Source organism: Callospermophilus lateralis, chromosome 1 (genome assembly GCF_048772815.1).
Source record: "Callospermophilus lateralis isolate mCalLat2 chromosome 1, mCalLat2.hap1, whole genome shotgun sequence".
Classification (NCBI taxonomy): domain Eukaryota; kingdom Metazoa; phylum Chordata; class Mammalia; order Rodentia; family Sciuridae; genus Callospermophilus; species Callospermophilus lateralis.
In genome coordinates this window covers 137473329-137497162 of record NC_135305.1, presented here as the reverse complement: position 1 = coordinate 137497162, position 23834 = coordinate 137473329, and the positions used below count along the sequence as shown (strand labels likewise).

The following is a 23834-nucleotide window of genomic DNA, read 5'->3' as shown; positions in this document are numbered from 1 at the left end:
ATTAGGTATGAAGTTAGGGGACAGCAGAGAGCAGGTTCCTCAGTTGGGATGGGTCAAGGATGGGGGAAAAGTCTATGCCTTTCCAGATCCCAAAGCCTGTACTACCTGCTCAGGAACTGACTGGACATGGCTCTACAATGCTGGACCAGAGAACTCTGTCTCTGGTGTCCAACACTATCTCAGGTCCAAATATACAAGGAGCACAAGATAAGCAGCATCTGCTCTGAATGGACCAGCTCTATGACCACAGCCTGGATCCTGGAGTAGAGGCAGAAGGGCTATAGTCACCAAGGGGCTGGAGATTCCCAGTGTGCCCCTGGCTGGTATTCAGGGGATGATTTCCCCTGAGAGGCATCTTGCTCATCACTCCACCCTCTGGGCTAATACATTCTGGGGTGTGCATTACAATGTGGAATGTGCATGACCACCTGAGATTGTTAGCTCATATCACCAGACCAGTGTAGTGGAGGAAGCCTGAGGAGGCTGTAATCCAGCAACTCAGGAGGCTTAGGCAGAAAGATCACAAGTTCAAAGACAGCCTCAGCAACTTAGAGACTCTCTCAAAATTTAAAAATAAAAAAGGGCTGGGGATGTTGCCAATAAGAAAGGTGGGGGGCGAGGAAGAGACTACCTACCCTAAAGGTTGACACCCAGGGGTCTGAATATGTCTGAATTTAGAGGGAAGGAGCCAAAGTTTTTTAGTTTGATATTCAATCTGATAGATAACACAGATCAGAAAGGATTAAATGTAACCTAGTACTGAATTATTAAAGAGTTAAAATGGGAAAGCCAGGGAACTTAGACTCCTGCCCTGGGCAACTCCTCAGCAATCCCAGATTACACACCACTCAGAGTAACCAGGACCTGCGTCCGACAGAGAAGGTGGCAGGGATGACGTGGGTAAGTGACCCAGGCCGGGATACCAGACAGGGATCCCCGGCGGTGTCTCTCGCTTATTCCCCAGGCGGCAGCAGCAGCGCGGTGCGGGAACATCCCCTTGGCCAGGCTGAGGCCCTACGGCACACCACCCCTGGAAAGTTCCCTGGCCTCGCCGCCCCTCAGGCCCTTGGAAAGTTTCCGTGGCCGCCTGGCCCCGGATTCGAGGCGCCGTAGTCGTTCGGTGTAGACATCGCTGCGGAGCTGGGATGCACTCAGCTGGGGCGCGCGACGCGGGGCGCCCCCGGCCGGGTCCGGCAGAGCCCTGAGGCTGCGCACAAAGGAACCCGCCCCCGCGGGCCACGAGACTCCAGCGCAACGGTGAGAGCAAAAAGCTGGTGAGGTGGGGCTGGCCACCGCCCCCCAATCCCGCTCTCGCGTGCACCTGGACACAGGGCCCAGGTCCTATTCGCACCCGAGGTCCCAGACCCCGCCTCAGCACCGGCCGGACGTGAATTTCCAAACCTCCTCCCCAGCCCCGGGTGCCCGACCCCGCCCACCGGCTTAAGCTTACCTGGAGCGCAGCGTGGGCGGCTCCGCAACGCGGTCTCCGCCTCCAGTCGAGCTTCCCTGGGTCTTTAGGCGCGCGGGGAGAGGCGTTGTCAGGGCGCTGCGCGGGTCGCGGTCCACAGGGCCGCAACTTGAGCCGGTGCAGGAGCAGACCCCTCCCTCCCCGACCTAGCGCTCAGCCAGTCAGCCACCCTCCCCGCCCCTCGCGCGGATCGTGCGCAAAGCTGCCCAGGCCGGCGACGCGACCCCCCTGCCCCGCCCCATCTGAGAATTTTCCCATTGGTCGAGAAGCCCGGCAACCCATGCCGATTGGACCGTTTCACAAGAAGACGGCTTACCATTGGCCCTCGAGGTTGTCAGTTTGGCCAACGACCGGCCCCCTCGCGGAGAGGCCGAGGCCCCGGCACCTGCCTGGAACATTGCGGTGGCGGCCAGGGGCTCGGGACCGCCCCCTCCAGGCCGTCTTCTGAGGACGTTCTCAGATTGTCCGGTCTCGAAAGCGGGGATTGGGCACGGCGGGCGACTCTTCCCTACACTCCGGCAGTGTTGTGTCCATCACCAACCCTAGTTCGCAGGTATCCTCCAGCGCTGGGCGCTGCGCTCAGATCCCTTCTACTACCGTCTAATTGTATCCCTCACCTAATCGGTGAGGGAGAGTTCTGCTACTTACCTCATTTTATTTACATTTTAGGGACAAAAAAACGAGGCTCAGAGAGGTTCTTGCTTTAGATGACAGGTTTAGTTGTCCGACTTCAGAATCTGGGAACTCTCCCACTCTCACCGCCCCACGGCACCTGCAGCCCAGACGGAGTTGCGTTCTTGGCTTAGTGAGGCTGTGGAGTGGAAGAGGGCAGGAACGGAGTCCTTGGTAAACTACCTCCCCCACCAGGCCTTGATCTACAGACCCCTTGGGCTTTCACCATCCTGCCGTTCCTCTATGACCCCCCTTTTCACTTCCTGGTGGCCTGGACACAACTCTCAGCCAGGGTATGGGGTATTTTGTTTCTTCTCACTCCATCCTGGTGCCCCTTTCCCCTGTATTACCTGGAGTGATAAAGGAACATTGTGGGACTTTGGCTACCTCCTGCTGAGATCAGCACAAGTCTCATTTTCCCGTCTGTCCCATACAGAGCACCAACCTCCTCCCTGCAGTGATAACCCTAGGCCAGCTCCACTTACCTTTGTGGTTTCAGGGGAACCAACAGGAATGTTATACAGTGGGGCTAGTTTGTGGAGAGTGAGTCAGTGAACCTGGCTCATATTTGGTTCTAAACCTTTCCTACCCTGATGAACCTGGAGATGACTAGTTCCTGGGTTCCTTGTAATCCCCAAGACCACGAGAGGAGCAAACTTACCTGCAGACAGTACTAATGGAAGTACACTTAGATCTAATCCAGACAATAATCCAACTATTTGGAGACTCCAGTTGTTCACCCAAGTTGCTTGGTCAGAACAAAGGAAGTGGCCTGGGTCAAAAACTCACCACTGGTACCATCATTGGGTCCCCCTGAGTCCTGGCAGTCATAATAAATCAATTTCAGCATGACACAGCCACTCCCAATCCATTGTTTTTGCCATTTAATGTGAAAGCCTTTTGGCATCTAGGCATAGGAATGCTCTTTGCAGCTGGGGGTGGGGATGCAGAATGAGGGATCACCCCTGGAACTCAAGAGCCCCTGTGAACAATGTAGCTCTCTTCCTGTGGAGCTGCACTGTGGGTAACATCTTGACTCAGATGCTATGTGGCTGGGCAGAGAGTGTTTGGTTTACTCCTTATGGGAGATTTAATAAGTCTGTCACAGGGTATCTCTTCAAGGACATCAGACCCTGCTACTCCTGGAGCCCTTCTTGTGATGACCTCATAGTCATGTACCACCTCCTCCTTACACTCATTTATAAGACCCAGAGCCTGCTTGTTCAACATCACTATGCCTTAGTATTGTCTGGCAGCTCAGAGGGAGATCACTGGCACTAGCCAAATAGGATTGTGCTGCTGCTGTTCTATAGGAAGGGAGCTGCATGTCTGGATAGGTCTGCCACCTACTGGCCATGAGTCCTAGACTATCTGGAGTTCTCTGAAAGGCTTCTTCTATAGGTTCCTGAGGCATACAGTTACAACAGCTAGAGAGCTGGGCAGAATGTGCTGTTGGGTGGTTCTGGGTTAAATTATTGCCTTTGCTTCTCTGAGCTGAAGTTTTCCATAGGATGTCAGTGCTCCAGGTCAGGGTCAGAACATCAGGGTTTTCAACACAGGCCAGTGGATATAATCCAGTCACCATTTTGACTTCAACTAGATGGCATAACTGCTCAGTGTTCATGTCTGTAAACTGTGTGAATAAGAATTGTGGACTGAGGGGTAGGGCTGTAGCTCAATGGCAGAGTGCTTGCCTAGCACGTGTGAGGCACTGGATTCGATCCTCAGCACTACATTAAAGAAAAATATATATATATATGTATATATATTTTAAAAACCTGTGGACTAAGGCACTGGGTTTAGAGTTCTTAACACATTGTCAGTATTCTTAATGTGGTTGTCATGGTTTGTTGAACACTCACTTTGGGGCAGGCCCTGGGCCTGGTCCTTGACTCTCTACCTATGCAGTGCTCAGGCCCCTGATATACCTCTGAGGCCACTGGGGACAGGAAGCCCCAGGGAATGTCTCTATCCTTTTGAGACTAGCTCCAGTGAGTTCCCATCTGCTCACCTGGTACAGCTCAAGCTGGGCCAGCCCCTCATCCTTGAGGCCTGGACCTGCAGAAGAACAGCCCACATGGGGGCTCAAAAGCTTTAGTAGCTCAGGTGTGGCTGAATGGCCTGGTCAAGGGTCTGGGCTGTGTCCTGATGAAGGAACATCAGGAGTTAGGGCTGCAGTGGGAGAGGGGCAGAGGCTAGAGAAGCAAACTGGAGCGGGGAAGCGAAGAGGATGTCCAGAAGGGAGCATGGATGAGTCCAGAGGTCGAATTTAGGGGACAGGGATTGGAAGACTAGGACCAAGTCAGAGGGGGGCGGTCTGCAAGCGAGCATCCCTGTCCCCTTCCAGGAAGGAGAGCAGGGTGGACAGGTGACATGGTGTCCCCGAGGGCACAGGCTCACTGGACATTCGATTTTCCGAAGACACCTCAGCTGACTGAGGAGCCCTGGAGACCAGCAAGGCCATGGGGTCACGTGGCACTCAAACGCCAGCACAGCTTCCAGACTTGACGCAGCTCTACTGCAGACCCTGAGCGACAGCACGAAGAGCCAACCGGGCCCTGCTCTTAGGTGCTCTACTCCGCCCCTCATCTCCTAGTCCAATGACTAAGTGCACTGGCAGAGGGTGGGGCGGGGCTTGAGCTGGCTACTGTGCAGCGCGGGCGAGGTACCCGGAAGTCGGCGGCGGCGGCGGCGGCGGAGGAGGAGGCGGTGAGTGCGCTGCAGGTGACTTGGACTGGACAACACTGCTTCCTGCGGGGTCGGACGGGGATCGGGGACTCAGGGTTCTTGGGGCTCCGGTGAGACCGAGCTGCACCAGGGCGAGGCAGGCTGCACTTCTTCGCCGAGACTCAGTTTCCCTTTTCCAAGGCGTAGTGCGGAAATCTGGCGGCCTGGCTCAGGGATTCTGTTGGGTCCAGGGAGACCAGACCACCCTGGCCAACGAAAGCATCCCATGCAGTACTGGAAGGCGTTTGCAGCGTGCAGGTTGAGACCACTGGCACACAGGCGCAAACTCGCTGAGGGAATGCTGAGATTGGTTGGGTATGGAGCTTCGTGGTCGCGGCAGAGTGGTAGGCTGCGGCCTCAGCCAGCGTTAGGGACTACTCTGGAGCCGAGTCACGCTGGCCCATCCCCCATGCTATCGCGCCACAGCAGGATGACAGCTGTTGCCCCTTTAGAGTAAGTAGCAAGTGCTGGGTCATCCCAGTGCCTGGATGCGGCCTTCCCGGAGGTGTTTTGAGTAGTTAAACCCCCACCTCAACCCTACCTGGAAGTCAGGGGTGTGGACTGGGCAGGACTTCACCCAGACCAGGCCTGGTCCCACTGCTGGACTAGGCCTGTATTCTCTTGGGCAATGGACACAGAGGGCCAGTTGCTGAGAATCCCTACCTTGTGCCTAGCACCTCTCCCATACTCCTCGGCTTCCTTCTGGGTCACAGCTTTGGAGTGAACTTTCTATCCTTGGATAAGTCCCTGAGCCTCTGGAGCCTCTTTATCCAATGGAACAGCCCATGCTTAGCATGGGCCAGGTCTTTCATACCTCTCTGGACCCGCTGCCTGCTATTTTGCTACTACTCTGGACTCAGCCATCTTCCATGAGACAGATGTGATGGCAGCAATAAGAGGCAGCTGCATGGTGCTTAGGAAGGTATCCTCACACTTGCTCAATTACCCTCTGGGTAACTTTTTCGGGTAAGTATTTATTAGTCCAACCCTTTTTATAGTGAAGAAAATTCAGGCTAAGGGGACAGGTGGAGTTCCCAAGGTCATTTAGGGCTAGGACTGGCTCCCAGTGCTTCTATTCTTCCTGGGCCCCCCTCCCAGGAGCACTTCTGAATTAGGTGATCTGTCTGGTGGGCTGGTAGTAACTGGGGAGAGTGACTGGGATGGGCACAGCAGAACCTCTGCCTCCTCTGGGATCCCCAGGATCCCAGTACCCTGGTGGGACTGGGTGACATATCCTGGTATTCTCACCTCCTTGGGCCCCTATAGCAAGGGTTCTCAGTTTCACATTTTCATGTTACTTGCATGTCCTTGGACTGCAGGCCTCTCAGTCTGAGCACCTGCCTGCTCTGATGATTGATGACAATAGCGTTTTCCTAAATGAAGATGATTGGCTACCACAGCTCTGCCTGGGCTGCCCTGCCCCTATGCTTCACTGATGTCTTTACTTGTACATTGTTATTCCAATCGTGTTTCATGATGAATATAATCACTTGCAATGTTGTGGGGTCTGGGTCTGTCCCTACCTTCTATGACAGATGGTGGTTCCTATGACTACCTTCTGTGTCAGATGGTGATCTCTGCTGTCATCCTGATGTCTGCCCACGGGTGCTACTTTTGAGAATGTCTGTGGAGAGAGTGAGTCTGTAGAGAAATGATGTAAGACAGGGAGGCCTGGAGGATTTCTAGAAGTGGGACCATGCTTGTCATTGACACTCTAGGTGGGTGAGAACTGGGGTCCATCCTTTGGTAGTGTATCAGTCAGCACATCATAGCAACATGGGTGAGTCTGGCATTTGTTAGTCCTTTCCAGGGGTTTGGTGATGGGCTCTGTGAAAAAAAGGTCATTCCGAACCAACTGAGCTGTTCTTTGAGGTTATTGGTGCAGATTCTCCCTCCCCTTCATCTCTATTTCCTTTTTTAGACTGCAAAAATAATATAAGCTCACTTAAAAAATGAAAAAGGCTGACCTCCATCTCCTGGATGGCTGGTGTACCTGCTGACATTTGAAAGTGCATTGACAAGTACCATATTAACCATTTTTTATTTTTTATTTTTATTTTTTGTGGTACTGGGGATTGAAGTCAGGAGCACTGTACCTCTAAACTACATTCTTAGTACCACTTCCTCACCCCCCCTTTTTAAAATTTATTTTTTTGTAGTTGTATATGTACAGAATGCCTTTATTTTGTTTGTTTTTTATGTGGTGCTAAGGATCAAACCCAGTGCCTCAAACATGCTAGGCAAGTGCTCTGCCACTGAGCTACAGCCCCCAGCCCTGTCCCCCCTTTTTATTTTTTTAAACATATTTATTTATTTTTTAAAGTTTTTTTTAGGTGGATACAATATCTTTATTTTATTTTTATGTGGTGTTGAGGATCGAACCCAGTGCCTTGCGCATGCCAGGCAAGCACACTACCACTTGAGCCACATCCCCAGCCCCTGTCCCCCCTTTTTAGAGACTGAGTCTCACTAAGTTGCTTGGACTAGACTTGAACTTACAGTCCTGCCTCCCAAGGAGCTAGGATTATAGCACATGCCACCGTGCTCAGCTTTGTGCATTTTTGCATACTGGGGATGGATGTTCTCTGCCACTGAGCTACATCACAGCCCTTTTTATTTTTTATTTTGGAAGGGTCTTGCTAAGCTGCTGAGGATGACCTTGAACTTGGAATCCTGGCCTCGAATTGCTGGGATTACAGACTACAGGGACTGGACATGCTTACTTTTAAGTGCTAGCTTTTGTCCTTTTTGAGCAGTTAAGAATGTCCTCTTTTTTTTTTTTTTTTTACACACTGCGTAGGCCATAAGGACTACCTTAATGCTGAGCTTGTCTTTCTGTTGTGGGGAAGCCAGGTATCCTGCTAGAAGGTCACTCTGTGTCCAAAGCTTTGTATCATGACCATGATGTGTCTTATTTGTGCTGCTCCTTTAAACTATGAAAGGAGAATGACATCATGGTGTAAGACTGAAAAATGTCCTTAAAACATTGCAAAGATCTGAGGGGAGAGTATCACTGTAGAAAATCTGTCATGGTAAAATGCCATGTAATAGCTAAAATGAGAAAGTGCAGCTTGCTGAGCTCTTACTGCTGTTATGAGAGGAGAGTAGGGTGTTGCTATGGATTGGCCACTCAGAGGATTTCAGGATGTCAGGGCTTTCTCAGCCAAGGTCCCAGGAACAGTGACACTTTTCTGTGTGTGTTTACCTCCTTTGTTGGCTGCTGCTGGAAGCCCATATCACATAATATCACATGTCTGTGTCTGTCCTGTCCTACCAATAGAGCAACTCCACCCCAGGAGATGCCACAGCTGACAGTGACAGCCATGCCATTGCAGTTAGGCAGTTAGTGGAGTTAGGTACCTGGCTGCTTAACCCTGCTAAGTTGCTCTCTAGAAGTCTCTGGGACTCTGACCTTTTCTTGGCCTCTCCAGAGTTTGGATAGCTGTAAAACATACTCCCTACATGTTGTAAACTACTTGGTGTAAATTAAGTGGGTCAGCTTGTTGTGGGGCTCAGATAACCTCTGTCCAGAGTCTTGATACATGCATCTCTGGTAGACCATCTTGCTGGGAACTGTGAACCCCACTTTTCCATGTGTACTGACCCTGTGTCTAAGTAAAAATACCTCTGTTCCCTTGTGTGTGTATTGCTGCATCTGTCATTGCTACATCCTGATTCTGCACTTTTCCCTTGTGCCACATGCCATCTTTGCCTTTTTAGCTGACAAAGGGAAGTGTTCCTTGTCACCTCAAGGGCCACAGGGTGATAGGTAAACAGTGTTGTTGAAAGATAGCCCAGCTGCTCCATCCTCTACCAAGGTGTTTTTTACCAGGCAGGGCTGATCTGTTCTTGTCCAGTCTCCTGTGTGCAGGCAACTCACCTTAAGCTATCCCTACCTTCCTATCTCCCTCACCTTTTCTGCCAGTACTAGCAGGGTGAAGAGGGCAAGGTGTGCAAACTTTCTTCTGATAGCAGCTTTTGGGACTGGAAAATTACTCTTTTTTCCTGCCATTAAATACACCTATTGAGAACACACAAGTTCTTGGCATCTAGCTAGATGGATTCTACAAAGGGATCCTAGTCAGAAAATAACCATCCATGCCAGGACATGGAAGCTATCACCTACACTCACGTATCTCCTTCATGTCCCCCAGTCCCAGAGACTAGGTGGCTCTGCCTTGCTTCTGTCCCTATGGGCCTTGATTATTTCTGGCCTCTGGACAAATGACTGAGGTGATAAGCTTTCTCCTAGTTGGGTCTCCCTGCTACCTCAGGAGCTGAGCTTGTTGCTGTCTTCCACTACATATTGCTCCAGGGTAGAGACACTATTTTGGAAGGACACAGACTTGCTTCAAGTTCCAGGATGCTGGGGCTGTAGGTCTATTTCAGTGACGGAATGCTTATGTAGCGTGCAAGATCCTGGATTCAAGGCACTACAAAAAAAGAAAAAAAAATCCAGGTTGGCACAGCTCTTGGCATGGCCAGCAGAGAGTGGGGCATGACATGATCCATCAGGGTTTTAGAATATTCTGTTGTATTAGTCTGTTTTTCATAACTATAGTGAAATACTTGACTTGAAAGGCTAACTTTATAAAGAAAATAGGTTTATAGTACATAGTTTTGGGTGCTAAAATAGCAGCCTCTGGCAAGAACTGTCTGGCTACATAACCTCAGGGCAGATTGGAATGGCAGGAGCATGTGTGGGACAAGCAATCTCATAGCCAAATTGGAGGCCAGAACGGGATTCAGGGATTGGGCTTGCACTTATATAATAACTTGATCTTTTTTTTTTTTTTTTTTTTTTAATTAATTTTTATTGTAGGTTGTTCAAAACATTACATAGTTCTTGATATATCATATTTCACACTTTGATTCAAGTGGGATATGAACTCCCATTTTTACCCCATATACAGATTGCAGAAATAACTTGATCTTTTAAGAGCTCAGGGTCATAAGAACCACCATAATCTCTTTCAAAGACAGTGTCCTCAGTGACATAAGGAGACTTTTTTCTTTTTGGTACTTGGAATTGATCCTTGGGGTGCTTAAACTCTGAGCCATATTCCCAGCCCTTTTTTTTTTTTTTAACTTTTTTTTTCTCTTAAATATTTTTTAATCTTATTTCACAATATAGTCTTTGTATTTAAGAACTGTTTTTGCTGTTTGACAATTAGAGCTGTCACTGAAGCAATTAAAATTTGTGTAATCAGTATGAGACATGTTCCTTGTGATTTAACAGGCTACTTCCTTTTTAGAGTTTTTCTTTTTTAATTCAAATTTGTTATATATGACAGCAGAATGCATTTCAATTCATATTACACATAGAGCACAATTTTTCTTGTCTTTGGTCGTACACAAAGTAGATTTATACCATTCATATCTTCATACATGTACTTAGGGTAATGATGTCCATCTCATTCCACCATCTTTTCTACCCTTTTTACTTTTTCTTGGAGACCGGGTCTCAATAAGTTGGTTTGGGCCTTGCTAAATTGCTGAGGCTGACTTTGAACTTGGGATTCTCCTGCCTCAGCCTCCCAAGTTGCTGGGATTACAAGCATGGGCCACCATGCTTGGCAGGAGCCATTTGTTAAAGGTTCCACCACCACCCAGCACCACCAGTTCCCAACACAGGAACCCTGAGTTTGGGGACACACTTAAGCTAGCTTCCGGGAATAGCTAAAGGAGACTTGCTTTTCAGACACCAGAGTATGCCCTGGAGCTAAGGTAAAACTACTGTGGCATTTTAGACCCTGTGATATATGCAGGGCCCTGAGAGACCAGGAGTCTAGGGTATGACCGAGGTGGGGCAGACTGGATGGCCCAATGACCTACCTGCAGAGTAGAGGCTGTGCATTAGGGAAATGTGGGTATATCCTTGCCTCATACTATCTATACAAGCAGACAGGGCAGATTCAAGAGCTAAGCCTATACAAGGAAGTCAGGAAAAAAGGGTTCTCAGTTTGGGGGCAGATAGGGTCTTATGTAATAGAATGGGACACAAACACTGTGGTTAGAAAAGTTGTTATATGATAAGACCATTTTTGATAGGCAGCCTTGCAGGCAAAGCTGGAAGGCAGGGGATAGACAGGTGAAAGCAGTTGCAGGTTATGGAACAGGTGTGTGGATGCCCATATCCTGCCAGCTGCACTGTAAGTCCATGAGACAAAGTCCCAGGAGTCAGTACCCAAATTGGTGATCTATGGGCAAGGGCAGACAGGTGGCCAACAGTCTTAAAACTCTCAGCCACTGGGAATTGCCAATGGAACCATGGTGAGAGCATTTCCTGCCACTGCATATCTGGTGTCACTGGACATTTGGGGACAGTTGGCCAGGTCTGCTTATAGAATATAACCTATTTGTTTGTACACGTGTATGAGTGCTTGCTGAGAAACCTATGACAGCACACATAGCCCTCCCGGTGGGTCTTCTGCCTGATGTGTCATTAGAAAAATGTTTCTAGCAAGTATGTGCTCCTGTATAGCCCAGGCAATGGGAGCAATAACTGTAGTCCCCACTGGCTCTACAGAGCTGCCAGTTGTGGCAGCCAGAGATGTGGAGTCTTGGACTTGACATGAAGAAGCTAAATGGAGTGGATGGACAAGCTTGCAGCAAATGCAAGCCAATAGGGTGGAACGGGCTATTGGTGAAATGCCCGAGGAGGTGATGCTGGTCAGTGGGATGGTTGGCCAGCTTGGTCAGTGTGTGATGCCTATTACCTGCTGGCAGATTGGGTCTGTAGTGCACAGGAGGATGGCTTTGATTCCTCTCTAGGCTAAACCATATCCTGCAGTGTTGAAGCCTTTCATGTGTGACTGCAAAGCCCCGTTGACATGGTCCTTGGGTCCCTCTGATCTCTCTGTCTAGTGGACCTTTGTCAGAGTGATGGGCCTTATCTTCATATGGCTCTTGTAAGAGTGACTGCCATCATTGCCATGTGCTCTTGGCATGTGGCCAAGTCTTTGAGCAGGTCTGTCTGTGTCATTTTCTTGTTGTACTCTTTTTAGACAATGCATGGAGTGAGATTTGGGGCTTGGCTCACCTGGAGATTCTTGTCCTCCTCAGAGAAGTGGTTTAGCCCATTTCCACTTGGCCTTTAGGAAGAAAAGGCCCTGCTGATTCCTCTGAGAATTCCAAGAGAGAAGGAAGAGCCCCAGGCCTGACCCGGGGTGCCAAGGGGAGTTGATGTCAGAGGCAGTTGGTGGGCAGATAGTACATTGCATGTTGGGAAAGTTCTTAAAAGCATTATCAGCATATAGGCCAGGAATGCCTGAAAGCTCTGTTCCTTTCAGCCAGCACCATGCACCAAGAATAACTTGAGCCAAATCCAAGATGCGTTCTTCCTGTTTTGCAGAATTACAGGTTGTTAGGCCAGGAGAATTTGAACCGTGATTCTGGGAAGACTTCCACTGGCGTTCTTAGAGGATGGGAAATCCTTGGCTGCAATATGAAAGGGGCTCTTTCTTTCCATTCACATCTTGCATATCCTTCTAGCCCAGGGCCTGGGTATGCTCAGGGACTCCCAGGTGTGGGTAGAAAGCACTGGGGGGTTTTCTCCCTGAGAGTGACCTGTACCATGTCCCTACATGGGCTCTGGCAGCACTCAGGGTTCAGACTTGGTGACCATCTCTGGGACCTCCCTGGCAGGGTCAGTAGAGGCAGTGAGTAAACCAAGCAGGTTTATTCCCAGGCCTCCCTGAACACAAACTACACATGTTCTTTGGGCCTTTGTTTCGGTGGGGGCTGGACACTGCAGGAAAGCAGAATGCCTGGCCCAGCACCAACTTGCTGGTGCCAGCCATAGTACCTGGACTTTGGTTAGTGGTGAGGTGGCTGGAGATGGGGTGGCCCTGTGGCCAATGGCAGCCCGTAGAGAGCTGGAGTGTCCTATTGGGATGGTGTTGACTGTCACAGGATCTTCCTTTGTCATCTCATCTGAGTAAGAGGAACTTGATTTTCCTCAGACATAGAGCCTCATGACATATATGTGCATGCATTTCTTACGTGTCTGCCAGGTCGCTGTGTGCCCTGGGAGGCAGGCAGGCAGGCAGGCAGGCAGACAGGTCTGTTTGAGCATAGAGCTATGTGTTTCTTTAGAGGGTGCACCAGGACTTTGGGGGAGGAGAGATTCTCATGTACAAGACAATTACTTAAAAAAGAAAAATGAAAAAGAAACAAAAAGAATGTATGCTTTGTAAATACTGAAAGAACTGACAAATTTGACTTAGAGATGGAATGTAACTTTGCTTACAAAATTTGTCACTAAACTCTTGCTTAAGACTCTAATTTTGGGCTGGGGATGTGGCTCAAGCGGTAGTGTGCTCGCCTGGCATGCGTGCGGCCTGGGTTCGATCCTCAGCACCACATACAAAGATATTGTGTCCGCCGAGAACTAAAAAATAAATATTAAAAAATTCTCACTCTTTTTTAAAAAAAGACTCTCTAATTTTCTATAAGCACACTAAAGGCAAAAAATTAATGTGAATAAAGTGGGGAAGCAAAAAGGATATAGCTTATAATACCCAGTCACATAAAAATTTCCTGCCCAGTTCCCTGTAATGGGTCCTGGAGTGGCCCCCACCCCCAGAGAGCCATATACCAGGTGTCCCCTGCCCCCTGCCCCCAAGTTACTTGGGTGATTTGACTGTGCAGGGCAATTGTGATTCAGCTTGGGCCTTGCCCAGTCAGGTAACCCATGATCAGTGGCAGGCTTCAGTAACAGAGCTTTCTGGCCCTGTGAATACCTCTAGGGTGATGTTTCACTGGAGGCAGGTATAAATCGGCAGGGCTGGGCTGGGTCCAGAGAGCAGACTGCCCAGAGTGAAGCCTATTGGTGGGCTCTGAGGTCCAGCCCCTCATGAGGAGCCACTGTGTAGCCTTAGCCCAGTGTGCTCACCTCTGTGAGCCACTGTGCCTTCGCCCTGTGGGGTCACTGTGACACTGCTGTTGAAAGACCCCAGAGCCACCCTTAGCTTCAGTGATTCACTAGAGGACTCAGAACTCAGAAAGTCTAGTCACAGTTCACTTCATGCTCACTGTGAACCTCAAATGGATCCTTACTGTGACCTAGGCTGCTCTGCAAAGAAAACCAGAGAGCTAAGCCCTATCAGCATGGCAGCTGGCTCCAGCAGTGGCCTAAACAGTGCACCCTGGAGTCTCCTTGACATGGCTTCCTTTTGATGCCATGTTCCACAACTCGCACAGACTCTACTTTGATGCACATAACTACCAGGCAATGTTTTTCAAACTATGATGGTGTTACCTAAAAAGCCAATCCTTGTGAGTTATAGGTCTTTTAAAAAATACTTCCTGGGGGCTGGGGTTGTGGCTCAGTGTTAGAACATTTGCCTAGCACTTGCAAAGCCCTGGGTTTGGTCCTCAGCACCTCATAAAAAAATCAAAAAATCAATAAAATAAAGGTTAAAAAAAAAAAAAAAACTACCTGGAAAGTTCTAAAAATGAACAGGGACCAGCACAGTCAGGGTCACTGTGATGAAGGGTGAAGGGTGAAGGCACAGTGGCTCACAGAGGTGAGCACACTGGGCTAAGGCACAGTTGCTCTTTGTTTCCTGAATCCCCACCTCCCCCATCTATCTTGTGAGATGCTGACTTCACTGTACTTCTCATGAGGGAGGGGCTGGACCTCAGAGCCCACCAACAGGCTCCACTCTGGATAATCTGCTCTCTGGGCCCAGCCTAGCCCAGTCCAATTACACCTGCCTCCAATTACACCTGACTGGGTATTACTAACTACAAGGAAAGTCATCCATTAAAATTAGCAATGGAAAAGGTACAGAGGGCAGTATCTAGGAGGACCAGGCACCAGCTTCCAGCTTCCAGTTGCCCTCTCCTAGTGGAGTTGTGTGTACATGTTTATTTCTCTCAGCAGCCATGTGTAAAAACACGTGGAGTGTTGCTAATAGAGAAGCCTACCCCAGCCTTGGTGTCCTCAGATTTTTTATTGGGGGTTGGTTATTTAGCTTGATTGACTGCCAGCATGTATGGTTGACCTTACTTCCTTTTCAACCCCTCCAGAGGTTGAGCTGATACAATGTGTCCTAGGATCCTCACCATAAGTCACATTGTTAGCATAGATTATCTGGTATTGCCCAAGGCTCCAGCTGAATAAGGATACTCTTGCTGGACAGGATATTCCAGAGGATTAGAGGATAGATACTTCCTGGGAGATGTACAAGGCCAGAGCCTTCTTTGGAGTATGTAGGGTATGGACAGCCTAGGCCTGCTGAGCTATCCTTGCATTGCACACATGGTCACCCTGGACTGATCAGCTGCAGATGGGAGCATTTAGAAAAGGTGCACATTTGGGTTTGCTATAATACTCCAGGAGATGTGGTATTTTCTCAGCTGTTGCTAGGCAGGCTAAGGACATAGTGGTAGTCCCCTGTCTAGGGATTGGTGGACATATGTGAGTTGTGGGTACTCTGGCCTCATTCATGCACTTGCATCTTCAAGTATCTGCCTTATCTGAATCACGGTCCCTGGGTTGGAGACCCTTGATACAGTCACAGACCTTGCTGAGTGCTTTCAGAGAAAACATACTTCCAGGCCACACCCTCTGGTGCTCAGCAGGAGTTCATGCTGGTCCCTGTTCATTTTTGGAACTTTCCAGGTAGTTTTTTTTTAGAAGACCTATAACTCACAGGGTTGGCTTTTTAGGTGACATCTTGGTTTAACAAACATTGCCTGGTAGTCATGTGCAGCAAAGTAGAGTCTAGTGAGTTGTGGAACATAGCATCAAAAGGAAGCCATGTCAAGGAGACTCCAGGGTGCACTGTTTAGGCCACTGCTGAAGCCAGCTGCCATGCTGACAGGGCTTAGCTCTCTGATTTTCTTTGCAGAGCAGCCTAGGTCACAGTAAGGATCCATTTGAGGTTCATAGTGAGAATGAAGTGGAAAGCTTCCCCACACAATGGTAAGAGAGCCACTTCTCTTGCCTTTCTGGTAAGAGAGCCACTTCTCTTTCTGAGCTCACGGAGAGTCCAGAGGGCAACAGGCCTGGCTTGAGTATGGGGTGAGGGAACCTCATCATGGTGCTGTGTCACACTGCTCTTGCATCTTGACATGTGTCAGGATGTTGGCCAACTCACAAACCCTAGTCTCAGCTCTTGCATGTACCTTTTCCTGACTACTACCCACATGGCCTCATTTCTTCAACTTGGATCACACATCTGAGCTTTTCATTCCTATGGGCCTGAACAAGACTGGCCTGTACCCTTGTATCATGGCAGTTGCCCTTAGGACAGTGCTGTCAGTGCGACCACCATAATAACCTGGGGAAGGCTGCTGCTCTGTCACCCCTGCTTCTCCTCCTTTGGAGAGGGTTGGAAGCCTGGCCATAGGGAGATCAGTGAGGTGACAGGACCTCTACAAGTGGCATGCCAGCTTCTAGGAGTTTCTGTGACATGACTGGGCAAAATAGTCTGTGGATCTGCAGATGGACAGAACCAGTACTGGAGGTGTCCTGGTACTGGGAAGGAAGTAGTTGCCAGGAGCAAGTGCAGAGTCCAGGAGGCCTGTTTCGCTCCAGCATCCCATGTGTACTCACTCTAGAATAGCTACTCATCACTCCTTCATGCCAATTCAAGCTGTCAGGCACCTCTCCATGAACCTCACTAGGCCCATCTTGCCACATCCCCAGTGTATGACCTTGGATATGTTGCTAGAGCTGTCAGTGAGAGGGATCACACCTGTGAAACTTGAAGCCTGGGGATGGCACTCTTTAGCTGACCCTCCCCTGCCTTGTGATACCCTGGGCTAGCCTCCTCCAGGTCAGTATGTGTGGTACCTGCACCATTTTGTTGGCCCTCTCCCCTCTCCTATGACCTGGCTGTTATCGTGGTTACTTGAGACTAGGGGAGAGGATGAGGGAGGGTGAATCTTTTACACCTGAAGAGAATGGGTGTGTGTGACCATTGGACTGCTGTTGGCAGTGTGTGTAGCTTGGTGTTGTGTCCTCCTCATTCTGCTGGGGCAGGAAGCGCTTGTCATAGGACATGATTTCTTGTAAATACTAGATGCTTCCAGATCGGGCTCCCAAAGCCCCTGGGTGAGGCTCCTGGTCAGATCCTGGTCCTCCTATTTGCTTCTTCCTTTACCTGCTCTTGCTGTGGTCTAGCTCTGGCTATTTGGGCCTCAGAGGCCCTAAAATCCTGTGTGGTCCTGACGAGGCTGCCAAGGACCTATAGAGGTTCCTCTTAGTCCATGTGTTAAACCCAGAGTTGGGGCCAGATAGTGGAGGTATCAACAGGAAAACCAGACTTATTTCTCCCCTGGATGCCACCCTCTCCTGAACAATGCAGGTATCCTTTAAGGTGAGGTCCTTGTGGCACATGTAGATGTTCCTGAGGATGAGTGCTAGCCTCACCTGTGGCACAATGGATTTTCCTACAGAGCTGTGGGAAGTAGCCTTGGGAAGTTTGTAGGTACACAACAGTGTGATCAGTATGCCATGGGGTTTGTCCTGTTGGGTGATTATAACTGCCTGTGTGCCCACCTTCCCTGCCTACCCTGAGTACCCTGCCCACTATGCAATGACTAGGAGGCCAGGGTCTGTACCCAGGGCTTGCTCTCAGAGCCTGCAGGTCCACAGGAGTGAGAAGGTGGACCATTGAGCAGGGTGTCAGGGAAGACTTTGTCAGTGGCAGAGCTCGGAGTTGGTGGGTGGGAGCCTGGGTGGAAGATACATTGAGTTCACAGGAACCTGCCAAGAGTTTGCTGATAGAGTATATAGAGGCATAGGTGAAGGAGGTGGGTATGCTGAGGGAGCGAAGTGGGAAAGGAAGAGGGAGGGTCCAGTGGGCAGCGGGCCTGGCTTGAGTGGGGGGTGAGGGATTGGAGAGAAAGGCAGTTCCTGATGGTCCCCTCCCCAGGGGCTGGCTTTCCTCTGGTCTTTCCCTCCCAATGACTGCGTCTTCATCAAGATTGCACGTCTGGGCTCTGCGCCAACATCTCCAGCACCAGGCTACCTGGAGATCCATCATTTGCCTTCCTGTGGAGAGTGGAACCCTCCTTATCACTGTTGTCTCGAGGGCTGGTCTGCTAGGATGGCAGGGTCCTAAAGCTGAACCAAGGGCCCTTTCTTTCTGACAATGGACAAGGGTTTCTCCTGTCAGCAGTCTTGCCCAGCAACGGGGCTTGCAGTCAGAGAGTAGACCAGGACTGAGGGTCTACCCTTCTTCTCTGATACTATAGAATGGTGTGTTCCTGGTGGGCAGTCCTTACAAGAGCTCTTCATCATCCCTGGACTTGGGCAGCTGCTGGGCATTGAGCCAATGGGATTATGGTAGGGATTGGCTAACAGGCTTTCTCTCATGACCTCAGCTTGGCAGGTTCTCATGTCAGGGAAAAATTGGCTCCTCCAGGGTGAGGGCACTATGTCTTCTGGTCATGTGGTGGTTACTGGGATCCCCTATCCACAGCACTTGAGAGGTGGGATACCTGGGACTTTTCTAAGTCTCAGTATGCTTCTTATCTCCCTGCACTGCCAAGGATGATTCTGCTGATCCATCTCATCAGTTATGTCCTATTTGAATAATCCACTGTTGTTCAATGCCTCACACCAAAAAATAAAATAAATAAAAATAAAGAAAAGAAAAAGTAAGGAAAGAAAAGTCCCCTGCTGAGCTTTAACTTGTGACTTATGATTCCTATATTCCTATAGCTTATAGCTTTCATTTTTAAATAACTTTTTTTTTTTGTACCAGGGATTAAACTCAGAGGCATCTGACTACTGAGGCACATCCCCAGCCCTATTTTGTATTTTATTTAAAGAATCTCACTGAGTTGCTTAGTGCCTCACTTTTGCTGAGGCTGCATTTGAACTTGCCTCCTGCCTTAGCCTCCCCAGCCACTGGAATTACAGGCGTGCACCACCAAACCCAGCAAGAACTTTCTAAAAATTCCTTTAGCGCTTAGTAAACTTTCTGGTTTACTGGCTCAATTCCTCTCAGTTGCTTTTATTTTTCTGGAATTAGAGTTTTTTGATCTATGATAAATGTGTGGATCCCTTTCTGCTGGTCCTTACTCCTGGTGTTTGTATCCAGGTATCTACCAATTGTGGGCACCCTCAATATGAACCTCAGTCTAATCCATGGAAGTCTGGCTGAATCAGGACTTTCCCCCTGTTTTTGCACATTGTTCTCAGAGCCCCTGGGGTTGACTGTGGATGTAGCTTACCCTTACTTACCTGTGTTTATCTTATTTACTTTGAGAATCTAATTTGGGGGAGGATCCTCTAGGAATTAGATTCCCTATCTTGATGAAGGACCCTAAGCCTTGTCTTCTGTGCCCTTCTCTTATGAGGCTACCAGAACCTAAGCCTAGTTTGTCCTGACAGATGCTTTGAGCCAGAAACAGCCACTGTGCCCTGCTTTCCTTTCTGGGTCCCTATATTCTCTGCGATATTTTCCAAATCCTTGGTGATCTTGGCTTCTTTTCAGATATTTTCATATTTTTTCAAGTTTTTTTTTTTTTTTTTTTGGTACCAGGGTTTTACCCAGGGGCACTTAACCACTGAGCCATATCCCAGCCCTTTTTATTTTTCATTTTGAGCAAGGGTCTCACTAAGTTGCTTAGGGCCTCAGCTAAGTTGCTGAGGCTGGCTTTGAATTTAGGATCCTCCTGCCTCAGCTCCTGAGCCACTGGGTTTACAAGCATGCACTGCCACACCCATTTTTCCCCAAGCACTTTGTTGTATTTTTACTAAGAATGTTGGCCTAATAGCCTGCATACCAGTTCTGGATTCTTACATTACCCTGAGATAATGGTCTTCAGTGGGCACTGCCAGGGCACCCAGGGAGAGAATCTAGTCTGCGCCTGACCTCTGGCCTCATTCTGTATAGGAACCTTCATGTTTGGCATCCCTTTGGCTCAGTGTCCTGTGAAAGGCAGTGACTAGCAGCTCATTTACAATGACTGAATGTCTCCCAGCACCCTGTGCTTCTGCAGATGGTTCTCATAACCATAGTGACACTTTACTTGCATAGCCACTGGCTCCTTCCGAATGTCTCCCAGCACCCTGTGCTTCTGCAGATGGTTCTCATAACCATAGTGACACTTTACTTGCATAGCCACTGGCTCCTTCCTAGGGCAGAATATTGGCCTCTTGTGCCTGCAGGGCCCTGGAACAGAGCAGAAACCATGGGAGAAGGATGTGTATGTAGGTGGAGGAACACAGGTTGGAGAGCTCTGAGTCTCAGCTGAATCCTGAGGGTTTTTTCCAGAGCCTGGTGAGACTGGGTCCTTGGTGGTCCCAGTGTGTAGCTGTGGGAGCTGGCAGGGAAAGTAGCAGTTCGTGGATGGAAAGTGGAGCCCTTGTGCCTCTCCCCTGACTTCTAGGCTTGACCAGTGAGCAGGAGACATCATGACATTGTCTAGGAGAAGGGCTGTGAACTTGGCAGTGTCCCCATGGCTGTCAACTCAGGTGTTCACTGAAGGCTATGACCAAAGCCCCTGCTATTCCCATGGTGCCAGCTCTGGCTTTGATAGCAGGGTTGGTGCAGTGGAAATGTCTTTGTTTTGTGCTGAGATGCAGAGTCTGAAAAGTTGTTATGTCAGATTCCCAAGAATTTGGAGTCATCGCACCATTTCAGAGGGGGGAGGTTTCAGTGAGGCCTCTTTTTTTTTAAGAGGCTGGCTGTGGCCATTGTTGGGAGTTCCTGGCCTGAAACAGTGAACCAAGAGCCCTCCCCAGCTCATGCTTGCTGCTTATACACCAATAGGGAGGCTTTGGGGGTCTTTACCCAGGATGATGCCCTGTGTGCCTGCTCTAAGACCTTGGGCAGAGGAGCGGAGTGCTTATGAACTGTTGAGACTTGGAGACAGAATAGGCTGGGTCTGGGACACCTCATTTGAGTAACCTTGGTCTCCTGCCCTAGCAAGGGCCTGGATACACAGACCCACTTTATAGGTATGCTGCCTCTTGAGGAGGAACCCAAGCTCTAGTGGGTACCATATGCTTAACATCTGGGACCAAGGCCACTGTAGGGACCCTCCTTACCCCCGATGCTGTTTCAAGATATAGCACAGTCCTCCCTGACTCCTAGGGTTCCCCAAGATATGGCATGACACTCCCCAACCAAGGGTTAACCAAGATAAGGCACTCAGACCTCTAGGGTATCTTCTGCTAATGTGCTTGGGGAGCTCAGTGGCCTCCTTGAAATATTCATAAGCTCACAAATATATACAGATGCTATTCATATATACACATGTGTACATACATGTGTATATATACACACAAGTACATGTATTAGTTGGCTTTCTGTCACTATGACAAAATACCTGTGAAAAATCAAAGGAGGAAAGATTTTTTTTTTAAATTTTAATGTTTATTTTTTTACTTTTTGGCGGACACAACATCTTTATTTGTATGTGGTGCTGAGGATCGAACCCTGGCTGCACGCATGCCAGGCGAGCTCGCTACCGCTTGAGCCACATCCCCAGCCCAGGAGGAAAGATTTATTATGTTTCATGGATTAAGATTGTGGTTGGTTACACTATTCCTGGGCACATGGTGAGGCAGAGCATCATAGTGGAGAGGATGTGGTAGAACAGAGTTGCTTACCTCATGGTAGCTCAGTGACAGGGACAAATATACCCTTCCAAAGTTCATAACTAGTGTCCTACTTTCTCCAATTAGGCCTCACCTCTTAAAGGTTACACTATCTCCTGATAGCACCACAAGCTGGTAATTAAACCTTAGCACTTGGCCTTTGGGGGGCATTTCGGATCCAAACCATAACACATGTGTACAAAGAAACACACAAAGACTTATTCATGCACTTACATACCTCAGCAGACTCACCTTTGTATATACACCGAATATCCATATGTATACCGGTTTGTTAGACTTTTTTGGGAAGAATATGTTTGGCTCCCTTAGTATTAAAACAGCTTCTTGGTTGTTCCATGTCTTGGCTGCAGACATTAGCTCTGCCTGAAGCTATATCACTGAATCATTGCACATGTATAGTCTTCAGGGACCTTTGAGTCACTTTTACATGTTGGTGGCATTAATATCTAATCTGTTTTCAACTCGGTTGTGGGAAAATGCTTGCTTGGCTCCAGGGGCTCCCAGGCACAGGGTCTGGGGTCTGTGTGGCAAGGGAGTGGGCACTTAATCCATGCTTGCCCAACACCTAGGTGTGTGTGCACATTGCCAGCACATGTCCCTGCCTGCTGATGTGGATGTCCAGGGCTCCTGTGTCCTATGGGGTGGTGGGCATGAGCTGGATGAAGGCCTGCCAGGGACATATGCTGCAGAGCATCCCAGGTGAGTGGGGTGTAGTGTCCTGCCTTAAGGTGCCATGGGCTGAGATGAAAGTGCCTCCCTTGGTTGCTTGTGGGGAGGATTTGGTACCATTTCAGGGGAGGGTATGCTACCTGCTGGCCCTAGCTACATGCGTGGTTCCTAGTCTCACTGTTGCCATTCCCTCCACACCCACTCACCACCCCCATGTGGTGTGTCCAGGGCCTGTGAACATCATGGGTAACTGCGATACAGAATGACTATGCTGATGAGTGCACAGGTGAAGACAGATGTTTATGCAGTGCCGGCAAGCATGTGATTTTTGCCCGTTCAGCCCTGCTTGCTGGCATTTCTGTTCTAGGCTGTTGTAAGTTCAGTGAGGCTATTCTATCATCATTCATTTATTCAACTTATTATTTTCCTTTTCCTGCAGACCTCATTGAACCTGTTGCAAAGCCATCCCTTGCAACCCATGTGCATCATCTTCTTTAAGTTTGATCCTCACCCTGTTTCCAAAAATGCATACAGGTAACACTCTGGCTCTGAGTCTTTCATGTTCTGCTGGGTCTGGGATGCCTGGCTGGTTCTCTCCCAGTCCTGTGCACCCACATGCAGGACGGTGAGAGCAGATCAGAGGGCATGTAGACTGAGCCCTGGATGGCTGAGTCCTGGGTTTAATCTCTAGTACCTTAAAAGCAAAAAAATAAACAACCACAAAAAAAACCCAAACCACTGTGTTTGCAGTAATTTAATATCTATCATAGAAAACCAAGATAACATGGTCATACTATCACATAACCACCATCTTTTAAAAAGATGTTTTTTAAAATTACATGCTGAAGTCCTTTGTTGCCTACAACCTGGAGTGGCTACTGTACAGACTGTCATTCCTCATGGTAACTTCTGTGGGGTTATCACTGAGACCCTGATCAATGGATCACAGCACCTGCTACCTGCTGCCATACCACCCCCTCAGATGGTGACTGACCCAGCCCCAAATGGTCACAGACTTACCTTATCATGATATACATACCTTCCCGCAGACTCACCCCAGACCTTGCATAGACACATCCCCCCAATGTTGCACACACTCATCTCCCCCCAACAATGTACCCTTTCATCTCCCCGATGTTGCATATGCTCACTTACCCCAGCTGTGTGAAGAGTGCTTGGTGGTGATGGATAATCAGTGGTTTCAGTTAATGGAACAGAACCAAACCAGTGGATGATTTACCATGTGATGCACAGCCCTTCACCATGGTGTTTTATCACTCAGACCCTGAACATTGGCATAGATGAACTTTCATCTGCATTGTAGTCTCAAGTGTTGACTGAGGGAATTACTTCCTCCTCTCATCTAGGGCTCTAGGCATCAGAGTAGGTAGTCATCACACTCATTTCTTTCTGAATTATGTATTTAATGAAATACCAGGCAAGGCAAATCTCTGGCAGTTCAGCTAAACAGTGTCTCCTATGGTAAAATAACCTATAAATTAATGTTCCTGAATTATTAGGCAGATACATTCTGAAAAATAGGCAGTTGAACATCTTAAGGTCGAAGACTGCTTTAATAAGCTTTTCATTTCCTTATTATTAGTATTTTTTCCTTCCCTGTAACCTTATGTAAGAATTGGTACCCAAAGACAATAGCTTCAGCCTGGCTTTGGACTGTGGAGTTTATTATCTTCTCCTTGGGAGGGC

At 48.8% G+C, this 23834-nt stretch overlaps 2 protein-coding genes across 12 annotated transcripts in view; one reads left to right on the top strand and one right to left on the bottom strand.

Moving 5' to 3' along the window:
• Arvcf (ARVCF delta catenin family member) overlaps positions 1 to 1618 on the bottom strand; it is a 49355-nt gene extending 47737 nt beyond the window's left edge. For 3 of the 5 annotated variants that reach the window (XM_076857238.1, XM_076857456.1, XM_076857573.1), the window contains exon 1: positions 1451 to 1538. The gene's annotated coding sequence lies outside the window, so the exon portion shown is untranslated. Of the gene's footprint in view, positions 1 to 1450 lie in introns of all 5 variants that reach the window. The other 2 variants (XM_076857617.1, XM_076857301.1) reach the window with 2 other exon arrangements.
• Positions 1619 to 1848: 230 nt separating this feature from the next.
• Positions 1849 to 23834, top strand: part of Tango2 (transport and golgi organization 2 homolog) — a 40007-nt gene continuing 18021 nt past the window's right edge. The window contains exons 1-3 of one of the 7 annotated variants that reach the window (XM_076856859.1): positions 4835 to 4849; positions 22028 to 22157; positions 22567 to 22661. In XM_076856859.1, the coding sequence (XP_076712974.1) occupies positions 22606 to 22661 (56 nt within the window). In that variant the 5' untranslated portion in view covers positions 4835 to 4849; positions 22028 to 22157; positions 22567 to 22605. Of the gene's footprint in view, positions 2022 to 4684; positions 4709 to 4780; positions 4865 to 5232; positions 5321 to 22027; positions 22158 to 22566; positions 22662 to 23834 lie in introns of those variants that run through there. The other 6 variants (XM_076856770.1, XM_076856946.1, XM_076857036.1 and 3 more) reach the window with 6 other exon arrangements.